At 39.6% G+C, this 25,836-nt stretch overlaps 2 protein-coding genes across 5 annotated transcripts in view; both read left to right on the top strand.

Moving 5' to 3' along the window:
- The first annotated feature begins 336 nt into the window (after positions 1–336).
- On the top strand, positions 337–10,532 carry LOC307075637 (mortality factor 4-like protein 1). Its single transcript, XM_079736292.1, has 12 exons — positions 337–485; positions 940–986; positions 1,084–1,151; positions 1,238–1,324; positions 1,628–1,708; positions 1,832–1,857; positions 1,960–2,048; positions 2,479–2,580; positions 4,665–4,756; positions 5,485–5,657; positions 8,585–8,669; positions 9,943–10,532. The coding sequence occupies exons 1-12, from the start codon at positions 446–448 to the stop codon at positions 10,025–10,027; spliced, it is 975 nt and encodes a 324-aa protein (XP_079592418.1). The 5' UTR covers positions 337–445; the 3' UTR covers positions 10,028–10,532.
- Positions 10,533–11,550: 1,018 nt separating this feature from the next.
- uacab (uveal autoantigen with coiled-coil domains and ankyrin repeats b) overlaps positions 11,551–25,836 on the top strand; it is a 41,812-nt gene continuing 27,526 nt past the window's right edge. For all 4 annotated transcript variants that reach the window (XM_079737162.1, XM_079737164.1, XM_079737163.1 and 1 more), the window contains exon 1: positions 11,551–11,725. In XM_079737162.1, the coding sequence (XP_079593288.1) occupies positions 11,678–11,725 (48 nt within the window). In that variant the 5' untranslated portion in view covers positions 11,551–11,677. The remainder of the gene's footprint in view (positions 11,726–25,836) is intronic.

Here is a 25,836-nt window from a genome sequence, read left to right as displayed (position 1 = left end):
GGTTTTTCACAAGCCTAGTGCCCACGTTATTCCAGTTTCTCCTTGGACATTGTCATTGGTTTCAAGTTTGAATTATTTCTTAAGCAACTCATCTTCCAACGTCATTCCTGTGCATTTATAATGCATGCGAAAAAACGGTCCTTGTCTTTCGCCCTCAACAGGTTTGTAGTGAAATTAAATTCGGTAATGTAAATAGTTTGACCTTAACTACAACAAAATGCGGGTTTTAATGTATAACGCTCTTTCTTGAGTCGTTGCGCTCGTCGTGGATGACTACGTCAGGCATAGTCACGTGACTGGCGCCTCCCGGAAGCGTTTTGAGAGACGAGGGCGGCGGCGAATCCATGGACGAACCACATCCTCCTCCAGTGTTGTATTTGGATGAAATGGAAACTGGCAATGTGTGAATTTGATCATCCAGAGATCCGATCAGTTGAGTCTGTGAATGGCGCCAAAACAGGACCCTAAACCTAAGTTTTCAGAAGGTTTGTACAACGGGAAATGATGTACTGATTTAAACTGAATTCGTTCCCGTTTTCCAGAGGGGGCGGGTTTGTTTTTTTTGTTGAAGCCCAGTTTCCAATATCTATATTATTGCGAAAATTGCTTTAAATGTGAAACGAATCAGCAATCGCCACGCATAGAGAGCAAACGTTAACAGCAGAGTTTGACATAGAGGATTATTTACCTTAGTTTATCTGTCTACCGTATGTTAGCTTGCTTAGCTAAAGCAGCTGCATTGTGATTGGACGACAGACAAAGCGGCAGCTTTTGTTGCCCAGCTGATTCAGTACGTACGTGAACTCAAGAAGGGTGCATGTGATTACATTAACATCAGTTATCAAATATACATATTCAAAGTAATATCTATAGCATCTATGTTACTGGTAAACAGTGATTCGACCTATACAATCTTTGTGTACCTGTGCTTCGTTTCAGGGGAAAGAGTCCTGTGTTTTCATGGGCCATTGCTCTACGAGGCAAAGGTTTGTCATTGCGTGCTTCTTACGTATTGGTTTGCTGCAACAACAAGACTTGAAACCAGTTAATGTTTCTTGGCTAATATAGATACTTGCATTACAGTGTGTGAAGATCAATATCAAGGAAAAGCAGATCAAGTACTTCATTCATTACAGCGGATGGAACAAAAAGTAAGCTTGGAGTGTTACTGGTGTTATGATCTGGATTTTTGTGTTTTTAGTGCTGCAACATAAAAAAAAACACTTTCTCCTTTCAGCTGGGATGAATGGGTTCCTGAAAGCAGAGTTCTCAAATATGTGGACAGCAACCTTGCAAAACAAAAAGAGCTTCAAAAGGCCAATCAGTAAGTGAGGCTTTTGCCATAACGGACAATTATCTTTTAAGAAACGTTATGAATAATATGACCCATAATTGTAGTTTTTAAAACAAAGTATATAAAATAATGCATGCATTTGGAAATGCCTGGCACTTGTCACACCACAGTATATCGGACCCCATTTAATGAAGCAGTATGTTTAAATATCTCCTGTTTCCTAGCTACTGTTTGCCCTATATTTACCTGATGGATCAGAAAAAAATGCCTCTTTTACATGTGTTTAGGTCAAGGGTTGACCTATGCCTGTGTTTTTTCTGATTTGCTCAACAGGGATCATTATGTTGAGGGGAAGATGAGGGGGGCAGCACCAAGCAAAAAGATTGCTGCAGTGCAGCAGAAAAATGTTGATCTGTGAGTCCCACCGCCCGCTTAAAAAGAAAAAGTTATATTATGTCTTTTAAGATACTTTGTTTCATAACTTTTTCAATGCGTATGCAAGTCAGATTAACACAACTTCACTTTTTATTTTTAAAGGAAAGCAAAGAAGAGCAAGCAGAAGAGTAAGAGAAGCTTTTCACTTGTGGATAGAGCATCCTCCTTTACCATTGATTGTCCATGTGGAACTGTAAATGTCTGTGTGTGTGTGTCTGTGTGTTCTGCAGCCCCTGGGGCAGGAGAGGGCACTAGCACCGGAGAGATGCCCCAGGGACCGAGGAAGAAGAGGGCTCGGGCAGATGCCACTGTTGAAAGTGTATGTTGCAAAGTCCAATCCTCCATACCAATTCTTCCAGTACTCCAATACCACACACTTTTGCGAGGGCCTGGTGACTCAAGCAAGTTCTGGTCCTCCATTTCCTATTCCCTCTATACAGTAATACACCACATATTAATCATCCATGCATGATTATTAAATTTGTGTTAACCGTGGGAATACAGTGGGAATTATTTGTATTTATTTAAATGGAATAAACCCACTTTATTTATTTACTTTGTATATGTGCCCGATCAGTTCCATGACACTCAAGGTTTTTTCATGTGCACAATCTATTTATTGGCCCACTGGCAGCAACAGATTTGAATGGAGCGTCATGGGTGAAATCCTTTTGAACATAGGGTCTTTCTGAGAAAGATTGTGTGTACATCTTGTAGATTCGTTTATTTCAAATCTGTCTTGTGTCCAGGAGGAGATGTTCACCAACCGTGTGGAGGTGAAGGTGAAGATCCCAGAGGAGCTAAAACCCTGGCTAGTGGATGACTGGGACCTCATCACCCGGCAGAAACAGGTTAACAATCACACACCGGATACACAGAACAAAGGTGTATGTCCTTTCAGAGGACACGGTTGTCTTGGAAAAATCACACACGCACGACAATTCTATATATTATATTATTTTTTTATATTATTATATTATGTCTCAAAGGTGCCGTAGTTTTGATGTGCTACCCTCTGCTTTATGTTGGCCAATAATGGAACGCAGTAATGGGCAGATACAAGTTATTTTTTTTGCTTGTGCCCAAAAAAAATAAGACCCATAAAGCTGTAGGTATACAGGTTAATATCCTATTATAAATCAGTCCACTAAGAAGTGTGCGCACGTGGTTCAGCCTGATAGCCAGCCTTTCACATTCTGAAACTCAACCATAAAGGGTTAATTCAAAGCGCTAAATGATTAATGCATAACAATGATCCTGTTAATTAATAGTATGTTACGGAGAACCAAGGCAACAACCAAGAGGCAGACAGAGAACATTTTCTGATACAGTACTCGGGGGACGTGAGGGGGAGTTCAAAAAAGACAGTTGTGTTCACTGCAGAGTATTTACACCAAAAATAACAACAATGACATAAAACATTTATTGACGCTTGCTGCAATTCTTTCAATATATTTTATGTTAACTTGGATCTCAGCAACCGATGATGATCATATCATCAGTTAGTGACCATACAGTCCGGCCCTTTCCTCTGCACTCCGGGGGTGGGGATTGTGAGGGTGAGAAAGCACTGATTAAATATTGAGCTGACTTTGATTTAAGATTGGAGTTGGCTGGACTATATCTCGTTATTTGAGAGGTGCTTATAGAATATTTATGGCTCACTACAAGCTACAAATGGTATTCAAGTACATTGCTGCTTGGGATGTTCATGATAAAGTGGATATATACTGAAAGTTGGATATGAGGTTAAATGAAATGTGTGACAGGCCTCATTATACTATCTGGCTTCTATTTAACCCCTCAGCATCTGCTTAGCTAACTTCCCTTGTCTCAAATGTTTCAACATATGGGTAAGAGTTACATACAGATGCGCACATTCTTGCCTGATTTGTTTTTATAGATCACATATCTTTCGTTGGAAGTGGTGTGTGCGCCTAGCCGGATATCACCGGACCATTTCGCAAATGCCTATTAGGCTGGATCATCTTCGGTTTCCAAGGGGTGTTATCAAGTGACGCAATACAAAATGCCTCTGGACGCAATGGATTAACCTACCATCAATCAGAGCAAAGAAATATCGAACACATCACCCGCAGCAATGCTTATCGTTTATAAAATTCCTCAACAGTGTGGGTGCAGATATGCCAGAGCAAATAATACATGGCTTCACAGATATGTTTGGTTCCCTGGCTAGCGTATGCCTCTTTCCGGCCCTGTTTTATGTGTACGCAAGGGTTATAATGTACGCAAGGGTTATAATTGAGATGGCTGAACATTTAATCACATAACACTATGACATTCACTCTTGTTTTTCGATGGCCATGGGGACAACGTTTAACTAGGCTATGCTGCAGTAGTGCTTTTAAACAAACAATGTCTACAATTTGTTTTCTTCTGTTATAATTCAAATCGAGCCTGGGAACCAGAGGAATCTTCAAGCACATTTTTCTTATTTGCTCTAACATGCGTCCGGACCACCTTGTGTTCAGACTGGTTTCCAGCAGTTCTTGCCCCAGTCAGACCAATCGTAAACCAGTTATCCTATATGGGGCAGGTTTGATCCAATGACGGTGCGCCCTATGAAAGCGCTGTTGAGACATCTTCAAAAACAACTAGCATGGGTGTCGCCAATGGTCCCTTTTCATTACCCTGATTGGTTGTATGTCCAAACCATCACACATTTCAGAATTTGTCTGGCAATGTCCGGCAAATTCTAATCTGGTCTAAATTCATGTGCATACTTTTGGTTCTGGAACAAAGACATTTAGAGCATAGTGTAACAATAAAATAATTGTACACTATCAAAGTACATATATTTTACAGTGATGATTTGACAGATTAACATGTTTTGTGTTTTTGATTTTGTTGGAAACCAAAGTCAAGGATTATATTGTTGTTAAATTTCTTTATTTTTGTAATACATTTTTTACAGTTGTTTCATCTACCGGCAAAGAAAAACATTGAAGCAGTCTTGGAGGACTATGCAAACTACAAGAAATCTAAAGGAAACTCGAACGACAACAAGTAAGTCCAACGGTACCACTGAAACTGACAGCTACTACATTCAACGTACTACTGCCACTTATGAGTACTCGCCTCACAGAAAGCCACCATACACCCTCTCCAACTCCATTTCTGCCCAGGGAGTGTAAACAAACTAAGCCTTTTACCAAGCATGACCCTCGATAAAGACCGTAGCATTTGCAGCCTTTTTTTAAATGTTATCTCTATGATGATTTGGTAGTGGTACCCCAAAGCCCAAAACCTTAACTGGCACTCACTCATAGAGCCCGTCCCTCTCTTTCCCTAATATGGGCTGTAGGAAAAGTGTGAGAGCTTTATTTTGTGTGTAATTTGTGCGAAATGCTGTAGCCATCCTGTAAGTGAAATGCTCTGGTAGAATATCTTGAGTTGACTGTGCCTACCTGGTTTTTATACAGCTGCCGGCTAATAAGTGACCAATCAGAGCATCTCTTCCTGATAAGTTTGTGGGAATCAGTCTTGACTGTCAATCACAGGAATGCCACAGTTCTCTGTGGCGGAGAGAAACGGAGGGAAGGTGACGAGAGTAAAAATATCTAGCCCTTTTCCACTCCCTCTGCGAACAACTTTCGAATCATGACCTACAACACCTTTTATATTTATTTAAATTTTTTAGCAGTTTCAAACCGTCATAAAGTCCCTGGCCATCGACTTGTGGTTTTCCTCCAGTGAGCTGATTGTGAGCACGGGCTCCCCTGTGTTATTCTCAGGGAGTATGCGGTGGGCGAGGTGGTCGCAGGGATCCGGGAGTACTTCAACGTCATGCTGGGCACCCAACTGCTCTACAAGTTTGAGAGACCCCAATACGCCGAGATCCTGGCCGAGCGCCCCGAGACGCCCATGTCCCAGGTCTACGGAGCGCCCCACCTGCTGCGCCTTTTTGGTACGGAGAACCCACACACGTGCACACCAACACACGCACACCCCGCACAAGAGAAAGTGTAAGTGCTCTATATTGAGTCATTGCAGAGTGCTTTGAGATAAGCACGGCGATAAGCTGATGTACAACCTTTCTTTGCCCTTCATTTCTATTTGTTGTTTTGCGTCCAGGAAATACAGAGCGTTGACTGATTGCACACCAAATTGTTGCGCAATTTACATTTGAATGCTACTTTGTAGAGACAGACCGACATGGTTTTTTCAGGGCTGATACCGATTATTAGTAGTCAAGGGGGCCGATAACCATTATTTGGAGCCGATATTAATTTACAGAAAAAGGGAAAAGATTGGCGTCAAAATTTTGAATAATACAAACTCCAACACTTAACTTAATTTAAATGCCTTTAAGCATATGTTTAATAAACACAACAAATAAATGGCTCACAAAAATTTTCCTGAACTGAAATGTTAATCTTTTACTTATCTTTCTTTTAAGTTCAAACAAAAACAAAAAGTGCAGGGTGTTCTAATGAAGTTAACTGAAAATTTTAATAAATAAATAGTTCCCTAGTTAAACAGCCATTATTGCCCGACAGTTTTCTCTGACAGACGTTGCTTTGCTGTCAGTTTCTGCAGCTTCTCATGTGGCTTACACACACACACACACACACACACACACACACACACACACACACACACACACACACACACACACACACACACACACACACTTCTTACTTTTATCACTGACTATTTCCCTATCAATATTATCAGCAACCTTGTTCCAAGTGATTAAACCGTTAAAAAACACTAAATAGCCTACAGCATCTTCACTTTAATAATCAGTGTTTATCATAGGAACAGACAGCTGCTGCTAACATATTGGGCCTCACAGTAACGTTAGTAGTCGTGAGTTGAAGTGTTTCGTTAAAGTCTGCTGCGCGTCTAGAGCCAGAGAAGAAGAAAGCGGACCGCTGGGCTAACGTTACGCTAAAAGCTAATCAGCCTTCACTTTAAAGCCTAAGGGCTCGCTATCCAACTGCTCCGTGGTTACGCAGTTGGATAGCGCATTACGCAGTTGTAGAAGTATAACCACCGCTTAACATGCTTCCCTGCAACAAAACTGGACTGAATTGAGTTTATTAGGTTTTTTACTCTCACTCACACACAGACTTCTACTATCACAGACTATTTCCATATCGATATTATCAACAAACCTTGTTTCGAGTGATTAACAGGCATGCCTGGACGCTGGACGGCGAGCAGAGCTGCCGCTTATGTTTATATAACGTTAATGGGCTCACAGTAATGTTACTAGTAGTTGTGAGTTGTAGAGGACTGGGATGTTTATAACAATTTCGGGAGAGTCTGCTGCCTTAACTTACCTCGAAACCAAACCAGACAAAACCTTTTCTCCTCTCCGCCGTGTGTGTCTGAGCACTGTGCATGCACAGCTTTCACTGCTGATTGGCTGTTACCCGTCGAGGCTCTGTGTGTAACCAGAGCGTATAACCAATCAGATGGTGCTGTGGGTGGAACAATGCTGGAGACAGCGTTGTGACAGCAGACAGTGAGGCGCGTCTGCATCAGAGCCAAAATAACGATAAATAACCGACGCCGATATGCGTCAAAATGCCGAATATCGGCGCCGATAATCGGCCCGGCCGATAATCGGTCGATCCCTACTACTTTGTGATGATCAACTTCCAAACAATGCAGACAGCTGCACCCTACCTGAAGTCATGTTACTTTAAAGGTCATGTTGGTCATGTCATGGGGGAGCGGGGAGTTGCTGTCTGACCGTCTGACTCTTATCCGTGCAGGCTGTCAGACTGTTGCCCTGCTGCCTGATCTATACACAGAGAGTGAATGAAGCATAGATTATTTTATACTTTTGTATAATATTTACTATATATATATATATATATATATTTATTTTTTTTTATTTTTTTTTTACGTCGTAGTTAAGGCGGCCAGTTAATGGTCCAGTTGAGGGTTGTATGTAATGTATTTAATGTGAACACACACTCCCACTAATGAGGTGTTTTAGCCACTCATGAGTGTTGTGAGCGGTCCTCTGGGCAACAGTTAGAGCTTGTGTAAAGGTCAGCGTTGTTGGGTGCAAGAACGACTTCCAACATGTCTTTCTTGAGGTCTGCTGAGGTGAAGATGATGTAATGAGGCAGACTGCATTGACATGTTGTATGCATCCAACATTCCAGTACAGATGGAATCTATCTTTTATAGGCATGTTTTGATGCCAAATCAAGCTAAATGCTGCATGTCACACATAACTTACACATGACTTATCACACATTATGAAAAACCACAGCTCGTTTTTTCTTGTCACCTGCAATGCCTATTCGAACAAGACTAATTTACAGATATAGCTAAATAAACCTTATCATCAACAAAGCATTGCTGTTGTTTTGAGAAAATAACACTGCCGACTAACCGAATGAGCGATTGTGTGGTATTGCAGTATTTATGATACAGACAACTTCACATCACTTTGAGCGTGCATCTGTCTCGCAGGCTTGTTATTGATTGTAAGAGTTGAGCGTCTGTTTTGGCTGCAGTGATGTGTGAAATGTTGTTCCCTTCCATCTTTTTCGGCCTTGTTTGAAATGGCAGGGGGTCGTAAAAGAAACATTGAATGTATTTTTATTGCGTTGTATAAGAATGTTACTCTAATGCGTCCTATCTATGTCTACTGATTAACATAATACCTCTGACGCCTAGCATAATCTGACCTCTTTGTTACTGTCTGCATGCTCTGATTAGACAGTTAACTCTCAGAGTTGCTTGGTATCTGCATAATCAATCCGCAAAGCAGCCAAAGTCATATAGTAGCTATGGAGAAGCCTTTTATTTGATTTGAAGAATTTGTTTTCCAAACCCCAAACTGTTTGTCTTGTTTTGTTTTCAAAGTGCGTATCGGAGCCATGCTAGCCTACACGCCGCTGGATGAGAAAAGCCTGGCTCTTCTGCTGAATTACCTCCAGGACTTCCTCAAGTGAGTATAGTCCTTGAGTTGGATATGCCGTTACCAGGGGAGTCTTGCAGTGGTCTTAATCCTTCACTCTGCATTCCAAGCAACAACTAACCTGACAACACTTAATACAATAAATGACATCATCGACGATGTACACCTCAGTGGAACAACGCAACACGACAATCTAATGAGAAAAATTGCTGATTTCTTGGTTAACATAACCAAATGCTTGGCTTCAATTAAAAATGTTGGATCATTATTTTTGTACATGCCGTCTTCATATCATGGCCGCTATCTCAGTGAATGGGCCACACCTGTTATCTGTCCAATTTAATTAAAAAACATTTGCTTGTTGAACATATTTCCCATTGCGGGGACAGATACATAGACCAGTGTGCAAGTAGAAATATATCTACTCCAGAGAGGAGCTTGAGTGGCTGTGAGAGTAATGGCGCTAGTGATTTGCGGGTTGCTCGGCTTTTTAGTCATGATTGTAGACTTTTGATAGAGAACATCAGAGAAACTCTGGCATTAATGGTAGCTGATGTGCGTTGATTCATTTGATTAAATGAATGACAGACTGTTAAAGTATTTAAAGTATTATTTCATATTAGGTTCCATTGTCTATAGAGCACCAACACTCAGCCATACAATGGGGTTTTGCATGGACCAATTACTGTCCTATAGGCAATTAACTATTAAAGGATATGTTGCCGAAGAAAATACCTTTTTATAGGTTATATCTTCAATAGAATTTTTCTGTTTATTCAATCAGTTTGTATATCCTGGTAAAACCCTATTTTCTAGTCATGGACTCCTAAAAGATGTGTTTTGTTGGCATATTTTCCCCATAGGTAATGGATATTAAGTTTAATTTGTCTGTGTATTTGCAATAATGTCAATCAATTAGATTTGAATGCACAAACACATGCATACAAATGCCAAAAGATTATTAAGTCTATGATTAACTCTGACTTGATGATGCTAAATACACAAATTATGCCGGTACCTCTTTGTGTGTAGAAGGACTGCAATGTAATTATATTCCCCTCTGGTTGGACTCTTATCTCAAACGCTGTCAGAGTTGTAGACCTTCAACTAATGTTGGTAGAATAGCTTATGGCCATGTAATAGTGTTCATTCTTCTGCAACATGGCGATCCTCTTATGTCCCGGCATTCTCCCATTATCAAACAAAAATTATATGTGTGTGTGGGTGGGTGGATGGATGGATGGATGGCATTTACGCAAAAAAGAATCATTCCCATGCAATCTCCTGCTGTGTTTGAATGCAGGTACCTGGTGAAGAACTTGTCCACGCTGTTCAGTGCCAGCGACTACGAGGTGGCCCCGCCCGAGTACCACCGCAAGGCTGTGTGAGAGCTTACGGGGTGCACTACAGTCTCCTGTCCTCACACAGCCCCCACACAGCATCCCACAGCCCTCACACGCCCCCCTGTTTGAGCGGCGCGCACCTCCAGGATCTTTCTTCTCTCTTCTTTCAAGCACCCTCATCAGGAGCCTGGTGCGTCTCTTAGAAGAAATGGAAGTCGAGTGGAGAACTCAGCAGCTCGTTATATTGTAACATGAACTCACCCGCCATCCCTCTACTCTAACATTTTTCTCGGTTCTCTCTTTTTTTCAAACTGGTTTACTCTCCGTCGCTGAAGGAGAAGACTCGCGTGTAATAAACCACGGACATGTTCGTTGACTGTTCTGTTTTTTGATGTTTTTGTACGTTCCATTTTTACAGTGGTCTTTTTAACTTGATGTCGGATGTGCATGTTTGTCTTAGTGAGCATTCTCACATGTTTTAGATTTTTTTTATATGACATTGGAATTGTGTCTTGTGTTTTTTTTCTCCATTTGTAATAAAGATGTATTTACATGATTTGTTTGTGCGTTTTTGTTTTATGTGTCTGTCTTTATATATTTTCCAAATATGAGGGTCATTTATTCAAATTTTAGCTTCTTTAGCTATTTTGAGGAGAGAGAAAGAAGACGCTGGGGTGTACTAAGACAAATGTGAAAAGGCTTATTTCCAAAAATGGATTGGATTCATCGACATTAAGCTGTTTATTAATAGTCAGCTGGATATACAGTGTCTCTGAATGAGATACTTCTCCCAAGTATCTCACTTCCTTTCAACAGCAGTGGGAGTCTAGACCCAATGGTCAACCTGTTGCAATCAAGTCCAAGCCAGACAAATATAAACTGTTATTACCCATTCAGTGGACAATGAATGTTAAGGATAGTATGTTGGATAAACTGGAGCATGTCCAAGTTGGTATACAAGTCTTCACAGCAGTCCTGTGGTCAACAAGGCAAATTAACCACCATGCCTAAATCATGCTGAAAAAAAATGCTTACACATGAATTTACACACTACATAAATCTTTCTGATTGCCATCAAATAAAATAAATAGTATCAAAATAAAATAAGATAAATAGATGGCAACCAGTCGATTCTGGTTGCCTTCACTCAACCCTCAACAGGGGGCGTTGTTTCCCTGTGTGTGTGTGTGTGTGTGTGTGTGTGTGTGTGTGTGTGTGTGTGTGTGTGTGTGTGTGTGTATGTGTGTCATCTAGCAACGTCGGTATCTGATCCCGAATTATCATGCCTTAAATACGACATAAAAAAGTTAAAATGTATTTGAACTTCCTTTAAAGGTTTTTCGCCGAAACAATTATGCAGGTGTTTTTTTGTACAGGTAAGGATGACGTCGGAGGCCTCTGTCCTACGTCGTCCCAGAGCTTTTCAAAAGTTCCCAAGGAGCGACGCTGTCGTCAACAAGGAAGTCCTTGCATATGTCGCCTCCCATTGGTCTAAGCGCCACAACGACCACTGATACTGATGTTCTATTGGGGGAGCTGATCTGTTGCTCATCGACAAGTACGTTCAGTTTCTGGGTAGGCGTCAGGTGAAACGAACCCAAACGGGAAGAAATAAGTTAGAAGTTCACTTAAGAAACTGCGCTTTTAAGGATTTTCTACACTTCGACAGAACGTATCAAGAAATAACAAGACAAAATGAAGAGTCTCAAGTATCGACTGAAAAAGCATGAAGTTAACATCATAGTAAGTTGTAGCATGTGTTATGTCTTTCAAGTTATTCGTTATTTAATTTGTATTGCTTCATTTGAAGTTATGTTATGCCTGTAGCTCAACTTTTTTGCCATCGTATCTTATTGCTTAATTTGTATGCAATACTAACGTAACGCTGACCTTGTCGTTTAATTCACCGACAAGTTCCCGCTGTTACGGCCTATTTGAAACCAAAATGTAGAAGCACCTGCTTGAATACTGGACGGAGGAAAACCGTTTATCCTACCAAGTCAACTACATGGAATGCTTCGTGGGGGTCTACATGAGATGGCCTAGATTGGAAAAATACACCGCGTTCTTCCACCGTGCCGTAGGACTCGCATAGAAATCAGTGCAACAAAGTAGCAATATTTTGGTTGTTATGTGGGAAAACTACTGAGGGCCTCTTACCCATTAGTATCTCATGTGCTTCTTCTGGTAATGATTGTAGGGTGTAGACTAGGCTGCACTGTACATTGTAAACAACAATCGTATCATTTGGTTACGAATACACAACACTAGTCTAACTGTATCGTGATACTGGGACGGTGTTTCAAAATGAACTCATGCTTAATGGGAGTGTTTTGTGTGTATACAATAGTAATAGTTGCGCCTACATGGTCCTCGCTTACAGAGGCTGCAGTGGGTGTTGGGCACTGCGCTGTAGGGCTCCAAGCAATTACCATGAGAAAGGCGACGAGCCTGAGAAGCTGTCTGCCATGTGATGAATGCTCTGGCTGGCCTTCTTTAAGTGGGAGGAAAACTCCTCTGGAAAGGAATGCCTCGCACATTTGCATAGATGGAGCTGTCCCCTGAATCAACTCGGATGTGGTGTTGTATTAATTGATGAGAATACGTAGGCTAGTTCTACTTCACTTCATTATTGTGTGTCTTGGTTTGTTGTTTAGCTATCCGTAAAACACAGTGGCTCATCTATAGCCGTATATCCAACTAGAAATTTGAAAAGTCTTTGGTTGTGTCCTGTTTCTAGATTTAATCCGATGTACGCCATATATTAAGGTGACGTACATGTAGTTGGAGGTGGAAGTGGTGGAAAGGGATTTTGTATGGAGGAGGGGGGCGTGTAATGACATGAAAGCTGGAAGCAATACTCATTCCCACATTTTTAGTCATCAGTAGGGAGAGAACCCACTATGGAAAGTGACCAAAAGGGTATTCCATGCAATCCGAGTAATTTGAGATATTTCCTCTCCCTTTTTGAATAATATTTTAAATTCTCAACATTCCTTGTCTTATCTTTTTTTTCTATTACAGGTTGCTCCTACATGGCCTTATCAAATGTTTTGCCCTATAATGAGTTTCTTCATAAAAAGACATTTCCGATTTCTTTGTATCATCATTATTAGTATTTAAGATTTAATTCTGTCCTTCACACCTAACCTAACATTATTATACTGTGATAATAACTTTAAAATGTTCTGTGTACAAAAATAACATACATTTTAGTGATTTAAGACATTTAGTGATACTAGGCATCCGTTAGGTATAGAAAAATTGTTGCCCATCAATGCCAACAGCTGGATGAACAAAAGTTTCCCTAGTATGTAAACAACTCCAAACAGGTTTGGTCAGACAGAGTTCTCTCTCTAAATATTTTAATCTTTTGCTCACTTGGTCAGTACAGGGATAACAAAGCCATTTGTTCTAGATTTTGTAATGTATTTCCTGCGTTTGCACGACTGACTCTCCGTTAAAGTGTGATTTCAGATTTTCCAATATTGTTAAGGAAGGCTGACTCCCTATCTTAGGGTGTGTTTCTGGTCGTGTAAGGATGGTGCCGGCATGGGGGTTGGAAGTCTCCCACTCGATGAGTTTTAAATCTGCCACGCCTAGATTGGCCCGCTGCCGTTTGTTTTAATCGTTGACATAACTCATTCTCTTTTTTTTTATGGGTTAGTCAGTTCATCAGAATCATCTCAAACATTCAGGATATTTCACAATCAAATATACCTAATGATTTAAGTTCTTTGAACAGAGTAAAGAATGGATTCATGCAAGGATCCTTTCCTTTATGCCATGGAGTGGGTCTTACCTGAGCATTTTCCTTTCAGTCAGTGGCATTGGTGCCGTTTGTATAGGATTTGGCCTCGCAATTCTTAATGTTCATATACAATGTCCTTCCATTTGGTAATAGTCAGATTGAGTTCAGTCCACAAATTAAAGCAAAATGTTAAACCTGTGTTGATGGAGGTTAGTCAATATATAAAGCGGGGTATTTTAATTCCCTTGATATAGTCTTTTTCGTGTCTAATGATTTTCGTAGGGTGAACCACTGACCTTTCAAAGACTTTATAGCTAGTTTATTGCTTTTTGATAGTTCTGGCTAGACCTCTTAGCTGAAGGCTTCAATCCTCCTGAAGGATCTTCCAATGTTGATTTTCCCTCAGGCAATTATTTAAATGTTTCTTTAAATAAGTTTAAAATGGTTCAACAAGCTTCAATCTTATTCATTCTGTAAGAATTGAGGAAAAGACAACCATGTCACTGTAAGCAATATATTTAGAGGGGATCAATTGTAAAAATCAGACTATTCCTTTACCTTTTCCAGATAACTAGTGATGGTGTATAATGAAATCAAAAATGTAAAATCTGCTGAAAGACCAATAAACAAGGAGAATAGTTGGAACGGAACACCTATTGAAAACAGACGGCTTTTGAGCAAGGATAATTTCAGCGTTGGTTTTTATGGATTATGGACATAGCCATATGGTTTCCCTATACATGACATGACGTTTTAAGGATTTAACATTTTTAATAAAAAAAAATACATATTCAGCTCTGGAACCTCCTCCCAAATGCACGGGCACAAGTTACAAGATACAAATTTTCTTTAAGGATCCTTTTAAGGAATATTCAGAAGACCGTCATTCATATTATGTTTAATTTGAAATGCAATGCCTTCCTTTCTAATGCGTGACCACAATTGTAATAATTGGTATAATGCCTGAGATGCAATTTTTAAAAATGTTTGTTTCATTCATTCAGTTATAAGGGATGGATGGAAGAAGGATTCTCAGATTTACTTATTTTCAACAAAAGGAAAGAAAATTGGTTTAATGGGATCAAATGAGTAAAGGGATAAGGCAGATGTGATTCTGTCTTTGCCCAAACCTCCAATGTAACAACAAAAAGTATGAATGTTTTTCTGTTGTTTGAAAATAGCCCTGCAGCTTGAGTTTTAGTTTTTATTGTGTTTTTAAAAGGGAGGCATTTCAAACACCATTCCCTCAACAAAGGCCTAACCAAAAAACGCATGCCCAGTGACCTTTGCACCTCCACACACAGGGAAAGACAGATGAAGGGCTGTGAAGGGAAATATTTGGCTAGATAATAAGCAAGATCACACGTGATAAGTCTCTCTTGAGTTTGTGTTAGCAAACTACAGATTATTTGTCTCAAGGGAGAAAATAACTTCTAATAACCTATCTGACTGAAACTCTTGTTGTACTTCTGAAGTGAAGTATAGCTTTTTAGAATTACAATTGGTACCCTCCTTAGCTGTTATGTAATGCTTACCTTTCCTTCTTCCACTGTTACCTGATACCTTTTTCTGTATGTATTTTACTTCTTTGAGCTTTAACGCCCTCACTGTGCCCAACCATTCAGTATCATAAAACACCCAATACCCTTTTCTCATGGCTCTGACTGCCTGTCTGCATTTTCTCCCTTGTTTTCAATCTGATCACAACCAGTAGGATAGGAGCTTTGTGAACAAAAGAGCCGGGATCTTCCTCCTCAGTGGGTCGGTGTTGTCTTACTGCTAAGAGTAGAACGGGTCTAGGTGCTGGTGAGGATGGTATGGTAACAGGATACGCCACGAGGGGATGGCGGGACAATGGGATGGTTTTGCATTGGGTGCAATTGTGGTGAAAGTACCAAGTAAAAGCATCTCCGTTTTCAATGTTATTTGGTGGAGTGGGAAAGTGCACTTAATGGGCGACCATCCCTTAAAAGGCTTATGTTGAATTCTTGTGGGCTCAGTTCTCATGTTATATTACTTTTGGAGGAATCTGTTTCCTTGCCTGTTTGAGATATTGTGGTGCTTGTTGTGCTGGCATTGAGCAGTGTCTGCCATTGACCTGCAACAGTTTGAAACAAAATGTTAATCATATACATTGATTTCTTTTTTTGTTAATTAATTTGCATGGTGGACGATGTGAGAAAGTCTTTCATTTGTCGGTTCATATCTGAATGAATGTTGCAGAGAGTTTTCCGTTTGAGTCATTGTGCCCGCCTAACTGGATACACCTGCAATAAACTTTTATTTTGTAGCTCTACATTGGATCCCAGCTAGGTACTATCCCCTGCAGCTTCCCCAAGGGGAACTGCAGTTAATCCATGGGTTTATCTGCCTTATGCATTAGTCAAGAAACCAGAATGGAGACACTATTTTGACTTAACACCCTGTCGTATTCCTTTTGGACAATATCTATTTAAACTGATATGATGCAACGTCATATCAATCTTAAGTTGACAAGGGAAATCTGGGAGTAATAGGAACATGTCAAGGAAATGTGGATGTTGTAGAACAGGGGTCAGCAACCTCTTCAACATGCAGTGCCAGTTTGACAGTTTCTCGTTAATGAGTGTGCCTTAAGCAACAACATATTAAAAATTAAGCTGAATTATTACACAGCGACCAAAAGCATTTCCAGAAGACCTGGAATTGTATTATTTCCATATAGTCCACAATCATGCATCAACATTTTAAATGTTTTTTTGGTTGTTATATTTGCAACATGGGCTTACAAATTATAATTACATATGTCCCATCTTAAAATACCATTTTCAGAAACTCATTCAAAAACACATTTGCACTGTGAGAAATGTAAGAAACAAGAATATATGGGAATGTTGGAACCATCCACATCAATATCTTTAAGACACATACAGCTTTGCAAAACCATGTGAAGGCGATACATACAGGCTACTTGCAACAATATTTTAAATATTTTCTTCTCTATTACTCACAACATAGGTTTAAAAACTATTAATTATTCAGAAAACTGCTTTCTGTAACTAATTTAAACATATTTGCACTGGGAGGGAAATGCCCAAAACAGAATAGTGCCAAAAAAAATCGGTAGTAATGCTTATGCTGCCGCATTGTGCGGTGAATTTTTTTAATAATAAAAAAATAAAAAATACGATTTTTGCTATGCTTGTGCTGCCCCGTGCCAGTGCTGGCACGCGTGCCTAGGGTTGCCGACCCCTGTTCTAGAATTTATTGCATATTGCCCTTCAAGTAAATATAAAAACGTTATTGCCACTATGCAAAAGTTTAAAATATGATCTGTTGGAATCAGATGTGTCAGAAGATTTTATGAGCAATGTCATATTTTAGATTTTTTTTTTTTTTGGGCATTTAGACCAGTTGGTTTTCACACAACTGTTGGGTTGATTGTCAAGATGTATTCTCCAAATCAGTCAGGGAAGAGATTCCCTGATTGGTCAGAAATTAGCAGGGATTGGTCTTAAATCTAAATTGGTGTCCATGTCCTGTGTGTACCACCTCCATCGATTCATCCATCTATTGTTTTTTTATTTTATTAATTTGATTGTTATTGTTAGGTTTTTACCTACCCAGGGAGAATTAAATTAGCCTCACGGCCATCTGTGACACGAGACATTGACATCTGAACTAAGTAGGATTATTGTGTATTACTGTCCCAGCAAAATAACTCTTGAATAAATAAATACAATGGGATAAGCAATGAAAATGTAACAGCAATTTTCACAGCTCATTTCACTCACAAATAGCAGATTGAATAGATAGGATAAGCCATGTCTAATTACACTGTAATTATAGCTCTAACTAGATCATGTACCTACAGCACCTTTTTCACAGAAGTGTTAGGGAGATTTTACGGCCAAAACATAGTTGTTGTTTTTTATTTACTTTGTTGTCTGCCGTTGAATAAAAGGCAGTCAAACATTAATCTGTTGATTTGACTAGGAAATGGGTTCCATTCGAGCCGAGTTTCAATAGTAACACTTCCCAATGAAATATGTAAAAACAACTAGATGTATATCATTGTTGAATTGTGTGCTTGCATTATCCCAAATAAATCCGTAGAGTTGTTCAAGGTAACTGTATATTACATTTTAAGAAAAAGACAGAGATTGAGAGACTATATCTGACACAGAGACACTGAGTTATCAGTCCTCGCAAAGCCCCTTCGTCCTAACGCAAAAAGGGGGGGTTTAACAGGTAAAAACGGTAATCCAGTGGAGATGATTTCTTTATATATTTCAATATTGATCTTTTCCAAGTGGCTCATACCAGCCACCAAGTTTATGCAGTGTTTCAAGACTCAAGTATATGTTGAGTCGCCACTCAAGGCGACTCAATCATGCATTTCATTTATATTTTCTGAGAATACGTTGCCGCTTGCGTCATAGTTTATCATCTTTCTCTCTCTCTCTCTCTCTGTCTCACACACACACACACAGACAGACAGACAGACAGACAGACAGACAGACAGACAGACAGACAGACAGACAGACAGACAGACAGACAGACAGACAGACAGACAGACAGACAGACAGACAGACAGACAGACAGACAGACAGACAGACAGACAGACAGACAGACAGACAGACAGACAGACAGACAGACAGACAGACAGACAGACAGACAGACAGACGATTAGAGTCTTTGAATAGCCCCTCCTACACACTCTGAATCACAACATGATCATAAGCGGGAGGAAGGGTTGTTGTTATTGGCTTTACGCAGCAGAGAAGTCGCCTTTTAAAATTCCTGAATAGAATCAATCTCAAGCTCACAAATCAGCATGCCACAAATACCATAAATCGAATACACGTTTTAAATCTCAACGAGTACTGATTACATATTTTTGGGCGCTTTTATGTTTGTGTAAAAAGTCAGCAATAGTTCCCATCAATGTGCAAATATCGTTGTTTATTTGCTGATCACGCCATGGCTGAGATCACCTGTCATCCAATCACAAGCAGTGGCACCGCACACCATATGGATCATGGTGTGCAGTGACCACTTGGTTTCATAGCCTAAGGATCCTGGTGACGTGCTACCAGGACACTTTCTGTCCCATATTTTATAGTTACAAAGTCTGCAACCCTAGCTACCACCACAAGTGGAATGAAATTATTTTATATAGTGTTATTATCACTATAAAGTGTGCAGTAATGTTTTCAAGTTACAACTACGTTCAACACAGTCATTAAGTTATTTCTAGTGTGTTGGTTTTGACCAGGGATAACATTGCTTGGCTACACCACAATTGAATATGCCATGTAACATTAGCTCTCTTTTGGTAGAGGACCCATCTATTGGTAAGTTGTCAAGTTAACGTTTGGTGACTTGTGCCTATTTTATTGCATGTGGTTTGCCCTTTGAACTGCCAAGCAAAACGGTAGACACTGTGCTGCGCGGAGCTTCAGACTTTCTGGATCCAAAATGTGCTCAATCACATACAAACTTGAGAATCTTTTAATATCTGCATTGCATTTCAGGAGCTCTCAAATGATGGTCCAAAAATTGCTAGATTATTTTCTACTGAAACACAATGAATGCAAGATATAACCAATAGTCCTGATGCCAACGGCTTTCTCCATCTCTAAACGTAGATACCTGTTTTATTAGTTTAAATTACTCTTTTTCTGCACTACTGGATATGGAGGGATATTGGTCTTGCTTTTGAATGGCACAAATGTATGCAGATTGTCATTCATGATTTTTCTTAGAGTTGATTACATTTCAATCTTACTCTCTTCAATAAAACAGTATTGTTCTGTTTTTTGCTGTGTCATGACTAAATTTGGCGCTATGCGCTGCGCCCTTGACATGTGGAACTTAATAAACATACCTTCTAGCTCTCACTGTCACCATGCACAATGGCAGTGTAAAACCAGATACAATTTCTGATATCATTTGAAGACTATCACTTGCTAAGCAGAGTGGGAGAGCTGTTCAAAAGTCTGGGTTAGGTCCCATGGCTACTTTCCTGCAGTTGTCCTTGACCTCGTATGACCAATATTTCCGCTGATGTGTGTAAGCGGGGTAATACAAAGCATTAATTATGTAGTAGTTTGAGTAGCTGGAAGAGTAATGCATCTGCAGCAGTAAACCAAATTCTAGATTATTTGTGCGGCCTATTGTATAATCTATTTTTAATCATCAAAACATCTTAAAAAAAAAAAAATATTATATGTATAGTATGACGATGTAGGGTGATATCGAATCCTGAACCTTGCCTTACAAAAACGCTGTTAATTCTTTATTATCATAAATCATCATATCATAAACAAATATTATTGGGTACTTTTTTCTCATAAGGCATCATATTATTTAATTTCATAGCCCTTAGGCTAGGTGGAAGATGGGGTGGAGGGAAGATGACAGGGGTGAGATTTCTTATTTCATCATTCTTCCGAAGAATTCCCTTATTATACTCAAAGCTTGTCTATATTTTACTTTGTACAAAGACCAACATAGAAATTGTAACTTCTGTCTGGTCATTTAGGAATGATTTATCAAAATGGTTTAATTTGTGGAGAACATAGAACTATATGGAGAATTCGAATGCTCAACTTCTCGATTATCTGTTCTCAGTTCTGTATTATTGGAAGTGGCAGTGATTTCCCATAATTCCACTGGTTTTCTCACAGAAATCTGTATATCTATTATACTTACGGATATCCTTGACTTCTTGGTCCTTGAGACATATCGGTTGTTGGAATGCCTGAGAGATTATTTATATTTATTGTCTTGTGAGATAACTTGTTTATAATTATAAATATGCGCATCAGCAAACACAGAAGTTACGATGATCATAAAAAAATATGAGCAGTCAAAGTTTTAATGCTAAAGTAACGGATGTACTCCTCAAATAAAAAAAGAATAGCCCTGGACCCACGAAGCGACTCTTTAAAGTCAGGGCGGACCAGGCTTGCCTTTCTGTTGGCTAGTCCAGACTAGGCTACTGGGACATGGCCAGGGTCCACACATGAAGACTCCACTAGCATATTCCCCCATTCTTATCTGAAAACACTCGCAGATGGGAATGAGATCCGCAAGGTATATTTGCATAACATCTTCTGGTTTTATGACTGCTCTTCAGAACAGAGCAGTCATTATTACTAAGACAAACCGTGAATTTGTAGCATTTCTTTTTTGCAGGTTTAGTCATCTTCCTGCTGGGGAAAACATTTAAGCAGCAGTTAAAGCAGTTAACGTTGACAATGAGGAAAATTGTGGGTTTATATCTGATTGTCAACATTTAATCCAGACATCTGAGATCTGTTACAAGAAACAGGCCTTTTGTTTCTTTCCATTTATTGTTGCCACCATAATCCCTAATTTCAGTCCCAGTCCTCCTGTGTGTGTGTGTGTGTGTGTGTGTGTGTGTGTTTGCGTGCCTGTGCCTCTGCCTGTGCAGGGCAAAAGGAACCAGATGGATTAAACTGCACACTAATATTTCATAAATCAAACTGATACAATAAATGTCTTGGAATTCATATAAAAAGGCAGGAGTAAATCAGGGATTGATTGGATTGATTTAATCTCAGGGGAATGTAATGATAAAGGGACATTTGTACATTTGTTGTGATTGAACCGAGCAGTGTACATTTTTTTCTAAAAGCTCAACACACACACCGTTTTGTAAATGGACACAATCTCTTCATAGGCTTTGTCTGAGTGATCTTCTTAGTGGAATTGTGTTAGGTCAGGATCCTGGTTACTCAGCGAGAGAGACAGAGAGTGTGTGTGTGTGTGTGTGTGTGTGTGTGTGTGTGTGTTGCTGAGGTCAGCTGTGGCCCACCCGGAGTCAGTCCATAAGCCACGGCCCCTGTCTAAATCCAAACCCCCACGCACCCGTCCGAATTCTTAATCTCCACACACACACACACACACACACACACACACACACACACACACACACACACACACACACACACACACACACACCATATCCTCATTTAGCTCACAAACTCAAATCTCCATTGTGATACCCCCCCAAATGCTGCTATTGGGCTGTTCAGGGTAGGGCCAGTGAGGATTGCTTGTCACAGCATGGGTGAACTGAACAACCAGAAGGGCTAACTAGCCGCTATCCCCATGGAGCCAGTCCCTAATCCTAAAAACACAGCGCACGCTAGCCACAATTCAACCCACGTAGCACAACTCTCCCGGCCTAGAACAGACTTCCTGTAAACACAATCAAAAATGTTCACAGTGTAGGTTCAGTTTGTGTGCATCAGAACCCTGCAAGCATTTCTCAGATCCCCCTTGCAAAACCCAGTGTTGACTAGTAGGGACAGGAATTAGCTGAGACCTCACAATGCAATATGAGGATTTAGCTTTACTTAACCCATTCCCTGTTTTCAAATGCAGAAAGTAGTTTATCGCTGCTTATAAAATGGATAGCTAGCACTTTGATTCTGATTGCCCATGCTGGTGTTGTAAAACACACATGTGACAGCACAACATTCATTTTTAATATAGTGCTCAATCTCAATAGGATGCTAGTCTGTATTGTCATGCTTTACAACGCCCCCTTGGTGTTCCAAACTCAATGTAAACCACGGCCCTTTCCTGGCTTATTGCATAATTCAACCTTTTCACAGCACTTCAGTTTACGTCCGTCCTACCCCCTCCCCCTTTTTTTGTGGTAAGCAATTGGGGTGATCATCAACAGCATCTGTGCCCAGGTTCCATCGTGCCCCGACAAGCCAAGTTCAACAAAATATGGCCACATTAACAGAGGTGGATGGCTCTGTAATGGCTTGGACGAACTTGTTGTCAGAGATTGAAAGCCCTAACTCCGTTTTGCATGCCTTGCCCAGCTTGACTTGACTAGCGCAGCCTCTGTTGTGCTGCTGTTATTCTTAATCAAGGGAACTGTTTTCACAGGCCTCAGCAGGGGTGGTATGGGCTGAACTCAGCTCTGTCTGCCTGTCTTGCCTGTATGCCCTTAAATCTCTCAGTAACTCACTATATGGGCTATTGTTTTTGTTTTTCATTTAGTCATTGCTCCCAACAGCTGTTATTCATTTGCGAAGAACATACTTATTGTCGCTCCACATCGTACGACGTGTGCACATTGTTATTAAGTTGGGTGACTGAGTAAACATTTTCTTGTGAGCAACAATGATAGACGCATTGCAAAGTTCTGTAGTGGCCAGCGTCATTATAATGAAAGACAGATCTAGAAATCAAACAAACATATTAAAGAAAATCATTGTGGACCAATTTTACCCCTTTCTACAACGTGATGCTTTTCGTGTATTTTGAAAGAGATCAGTGTTAAAAAAATTATATTTTTGATGGATTCAGTTCCTTTTATGCCACCACAAATGATTGTTTAGCAAAAACATACTTCCCTCTCCAGTGTTGGCCCAAACCAAATGGAATTTAGTGCATTGTTATGTTTAGTTATTTTTCTTTCGGAATTGAGTCCATTGTTCTATTACTTTCCATTTTAAATGGCCAGCTGGAATAACGCCAGGGAACCTGCAGCCAAAACCAATAGCCGTGCTTCATTTGTTCCTTCTTCAACCACTAAACTAAATTTTTATGTGTAACTGATGGAGTAGTCAATGCATTGTGGAGTTTCTTTGGGAATCAAGGCAGTAATGGCACTGAGTTCCCTACATGACCTAAGCAGAAATACCAGGCACTTCTTCCCAATCCTATCAAATAGTGCTGTACGGTCTAGTTAGTTTGGCTTTCTTGATTATGTCTATCAGGTTGACTCCCAAAACAAAAATCCCAAGGGAAAGATTGTGGTTTCAGTAGTTTATCTGACTGGCATTAGGAAAAAGTATATAAAAGATTGCTCCTTCTCATCGCATTCATTTTGTTTCTCCCCTAATAATTTTGGAACCACAGCGCGTTTTTTTTTTAAATAGATAGTAGATCTGCTTTATTTCGGGAAATTGTGTATATTGCTTAAAATATAATGGTATGCTTTGTGAGGCCGGAGAGAAATTAATGCATAGGTGGTAATAAGAATAATTTGGATTAAATATTTATGATCAATAAGGCTATTCGTGAGCCATAGACCCAGACCTCATGACACACTCCTGGCCAATCTCCTGGATCAGGTTCAGTCATCTCTTTCTGTGTTCCATATCCTGCCTCTACCTGCTCCTGCACCTCTCATCGTGCTGCTCAGACCTGACTGGCTGACTAGTACCAACAGAGTGTTGCATACCACCTTAAATATCACAATACATAGCTATTGAAATGAAATAGAAAGACAGAAATGCCTAATACACAAACATGAACAAATTACAATACATAAATCAGTTTTAAGTGGAATTGTATATTATGTGATGGTTTGACCTTACCGCCTCCTCATCTTCCTTGTATCGGGTGCATTTACGGGTTTTAGAATCCGGTGATCTTTTCCATGATCTGTTAATGGAAAATAACATTCCTTTATTCAAATGTTTTGGATGGCATATTGTTCATTTAGTTGAGAGTATTAGTATGAGAGTTACTATATTCTTTTTTAAAATTTTTTATTGGTGTGCTAATGAACGCTATTTTGCAGTATTACTTGCCTAATTAGCCAGGCTACTCTTGTATGATGAGCAACCCGCTTATGTCATCCACTTGTTACTGTAGTGTCCACCAAAAATGGATGACAGTCTCTGTTTTATTGGTTGTATTGCCGCTTTAAAGTTAAAAACTGGTAAAAAAAAAAAAAAAAGGACTAGATTGGTTAATATTAGGGCACAGAGCAGGTTAAACAACACAGTCATAAGGTAGAGCAAAGTAGATCATTACTTTATTTTATAAAGTTTAAACCATCCATAAATCAGGCCTAAACATGGATTAAACATGCCAAACACATAACAACATAAACAATTCAATGGTATTTCCTATAATCAACTAAAGGTCAAACATTTTCACGCTACAATCTGCAATCTCTTCTTTGGCAAACCCACAATTGAGATTGTCAAACAATTAAGCCCTTCAATGCAGGTTAAACCCTGAAGTCCTTTCATTATTTAAAGGCAGAGTAGGTTGAATTTAGTGCCATCTAGTGCATTAGGTTGCAAATTGCAACCAACTGATTAAACACCCCCTCCAATGTTTCTCCCTCTCCAATAGGAGAAACTAAGTAGCCTCCTGAACGGTTCCAAAATGATGACATTGTGGTTGTAGTTAGTATGTTAAACAGAGAGCTATATGTCCATTCTGTGCTCCCAATGTAGGCATAAATGGCTTATTGAAAGTTAACGAAGCCACATGATTCTTTTCATTCCCCTTCATAGGGTTATAAACTTAATAAAACATCATTATGAATTTCTGTCCTTTCTACTCTATGCCACTAAATTCTACATTCTGCAGCTTTTTAAAAGCAAGCAAATACAATTACCTCGATTTTATCTCATTGATATACAGTATATAACCAACCTTTTTCTCTTTAGACTTAATTAGCTTGGATGTATGCATATTTTTTATCAGGAAACGTGGGAGTTGGAATCCTCCTAATATGGTATTGTTATTGTGAATTCACAGATTTTTGTTTTCTTTTTTTTGAAAGGCCAAAGGCAATGAGCTTTGAAGATTTCTTTTTAATGCATCAAGAGAAATCCTCTAAACCCATCGAAGCATGATGAAGCACTAGAAGTTATTTAAATTCAAAAAGGTTTCATCCAAAGTCAGTGAAGGAACAGCTGACCACTTGAATGTATTTTCAGGCCATTATGCTGTGGGCATTATTCACTTTCATAGTTTGCCAGGCCAAAGGTCACTAGGTTGGGGTCAATGGAAAGCTGATGCCTTGCCTGGGCAAGAGCTTTTCGGAAGTGGGAAAAGATAGCAAAGTGCTGCTCTAAGCTAAAATAGTGTGATACAGGCAGCTGGGCCCTAAACATCTTCCCTTGTGGATCTATACATACTCCTTTTAGTAAGTCTTTCCTAAATGAACCGTAGTGAACTATGAAATCCTAGTTCACCTTAAGTGACTACCTTCTTGGCTAATGGACTCTACTCAAATAACTGAAATCTATAATCTTACCAAATCCATATGTTGGTGCCATGTAAGTAAGCCCATTAAGTGATCATTTTATGCTTTTGTATTCAG

Source organism: Pollachius pollachius, assembly GCF_949987615.1.
Source record: "Pollachius pollachius genome assembly, chromosome: 5".
Classification (NCBI taxonomy): Eukaryota; Metazoa; Chordata; class Actinopteri; order Gadiformes; family Gadidae; genus Pollachius; species Pollachius pollachius.
This window is presented reverse-complemented; position numbering and strand designations above follow the sequence as displayed.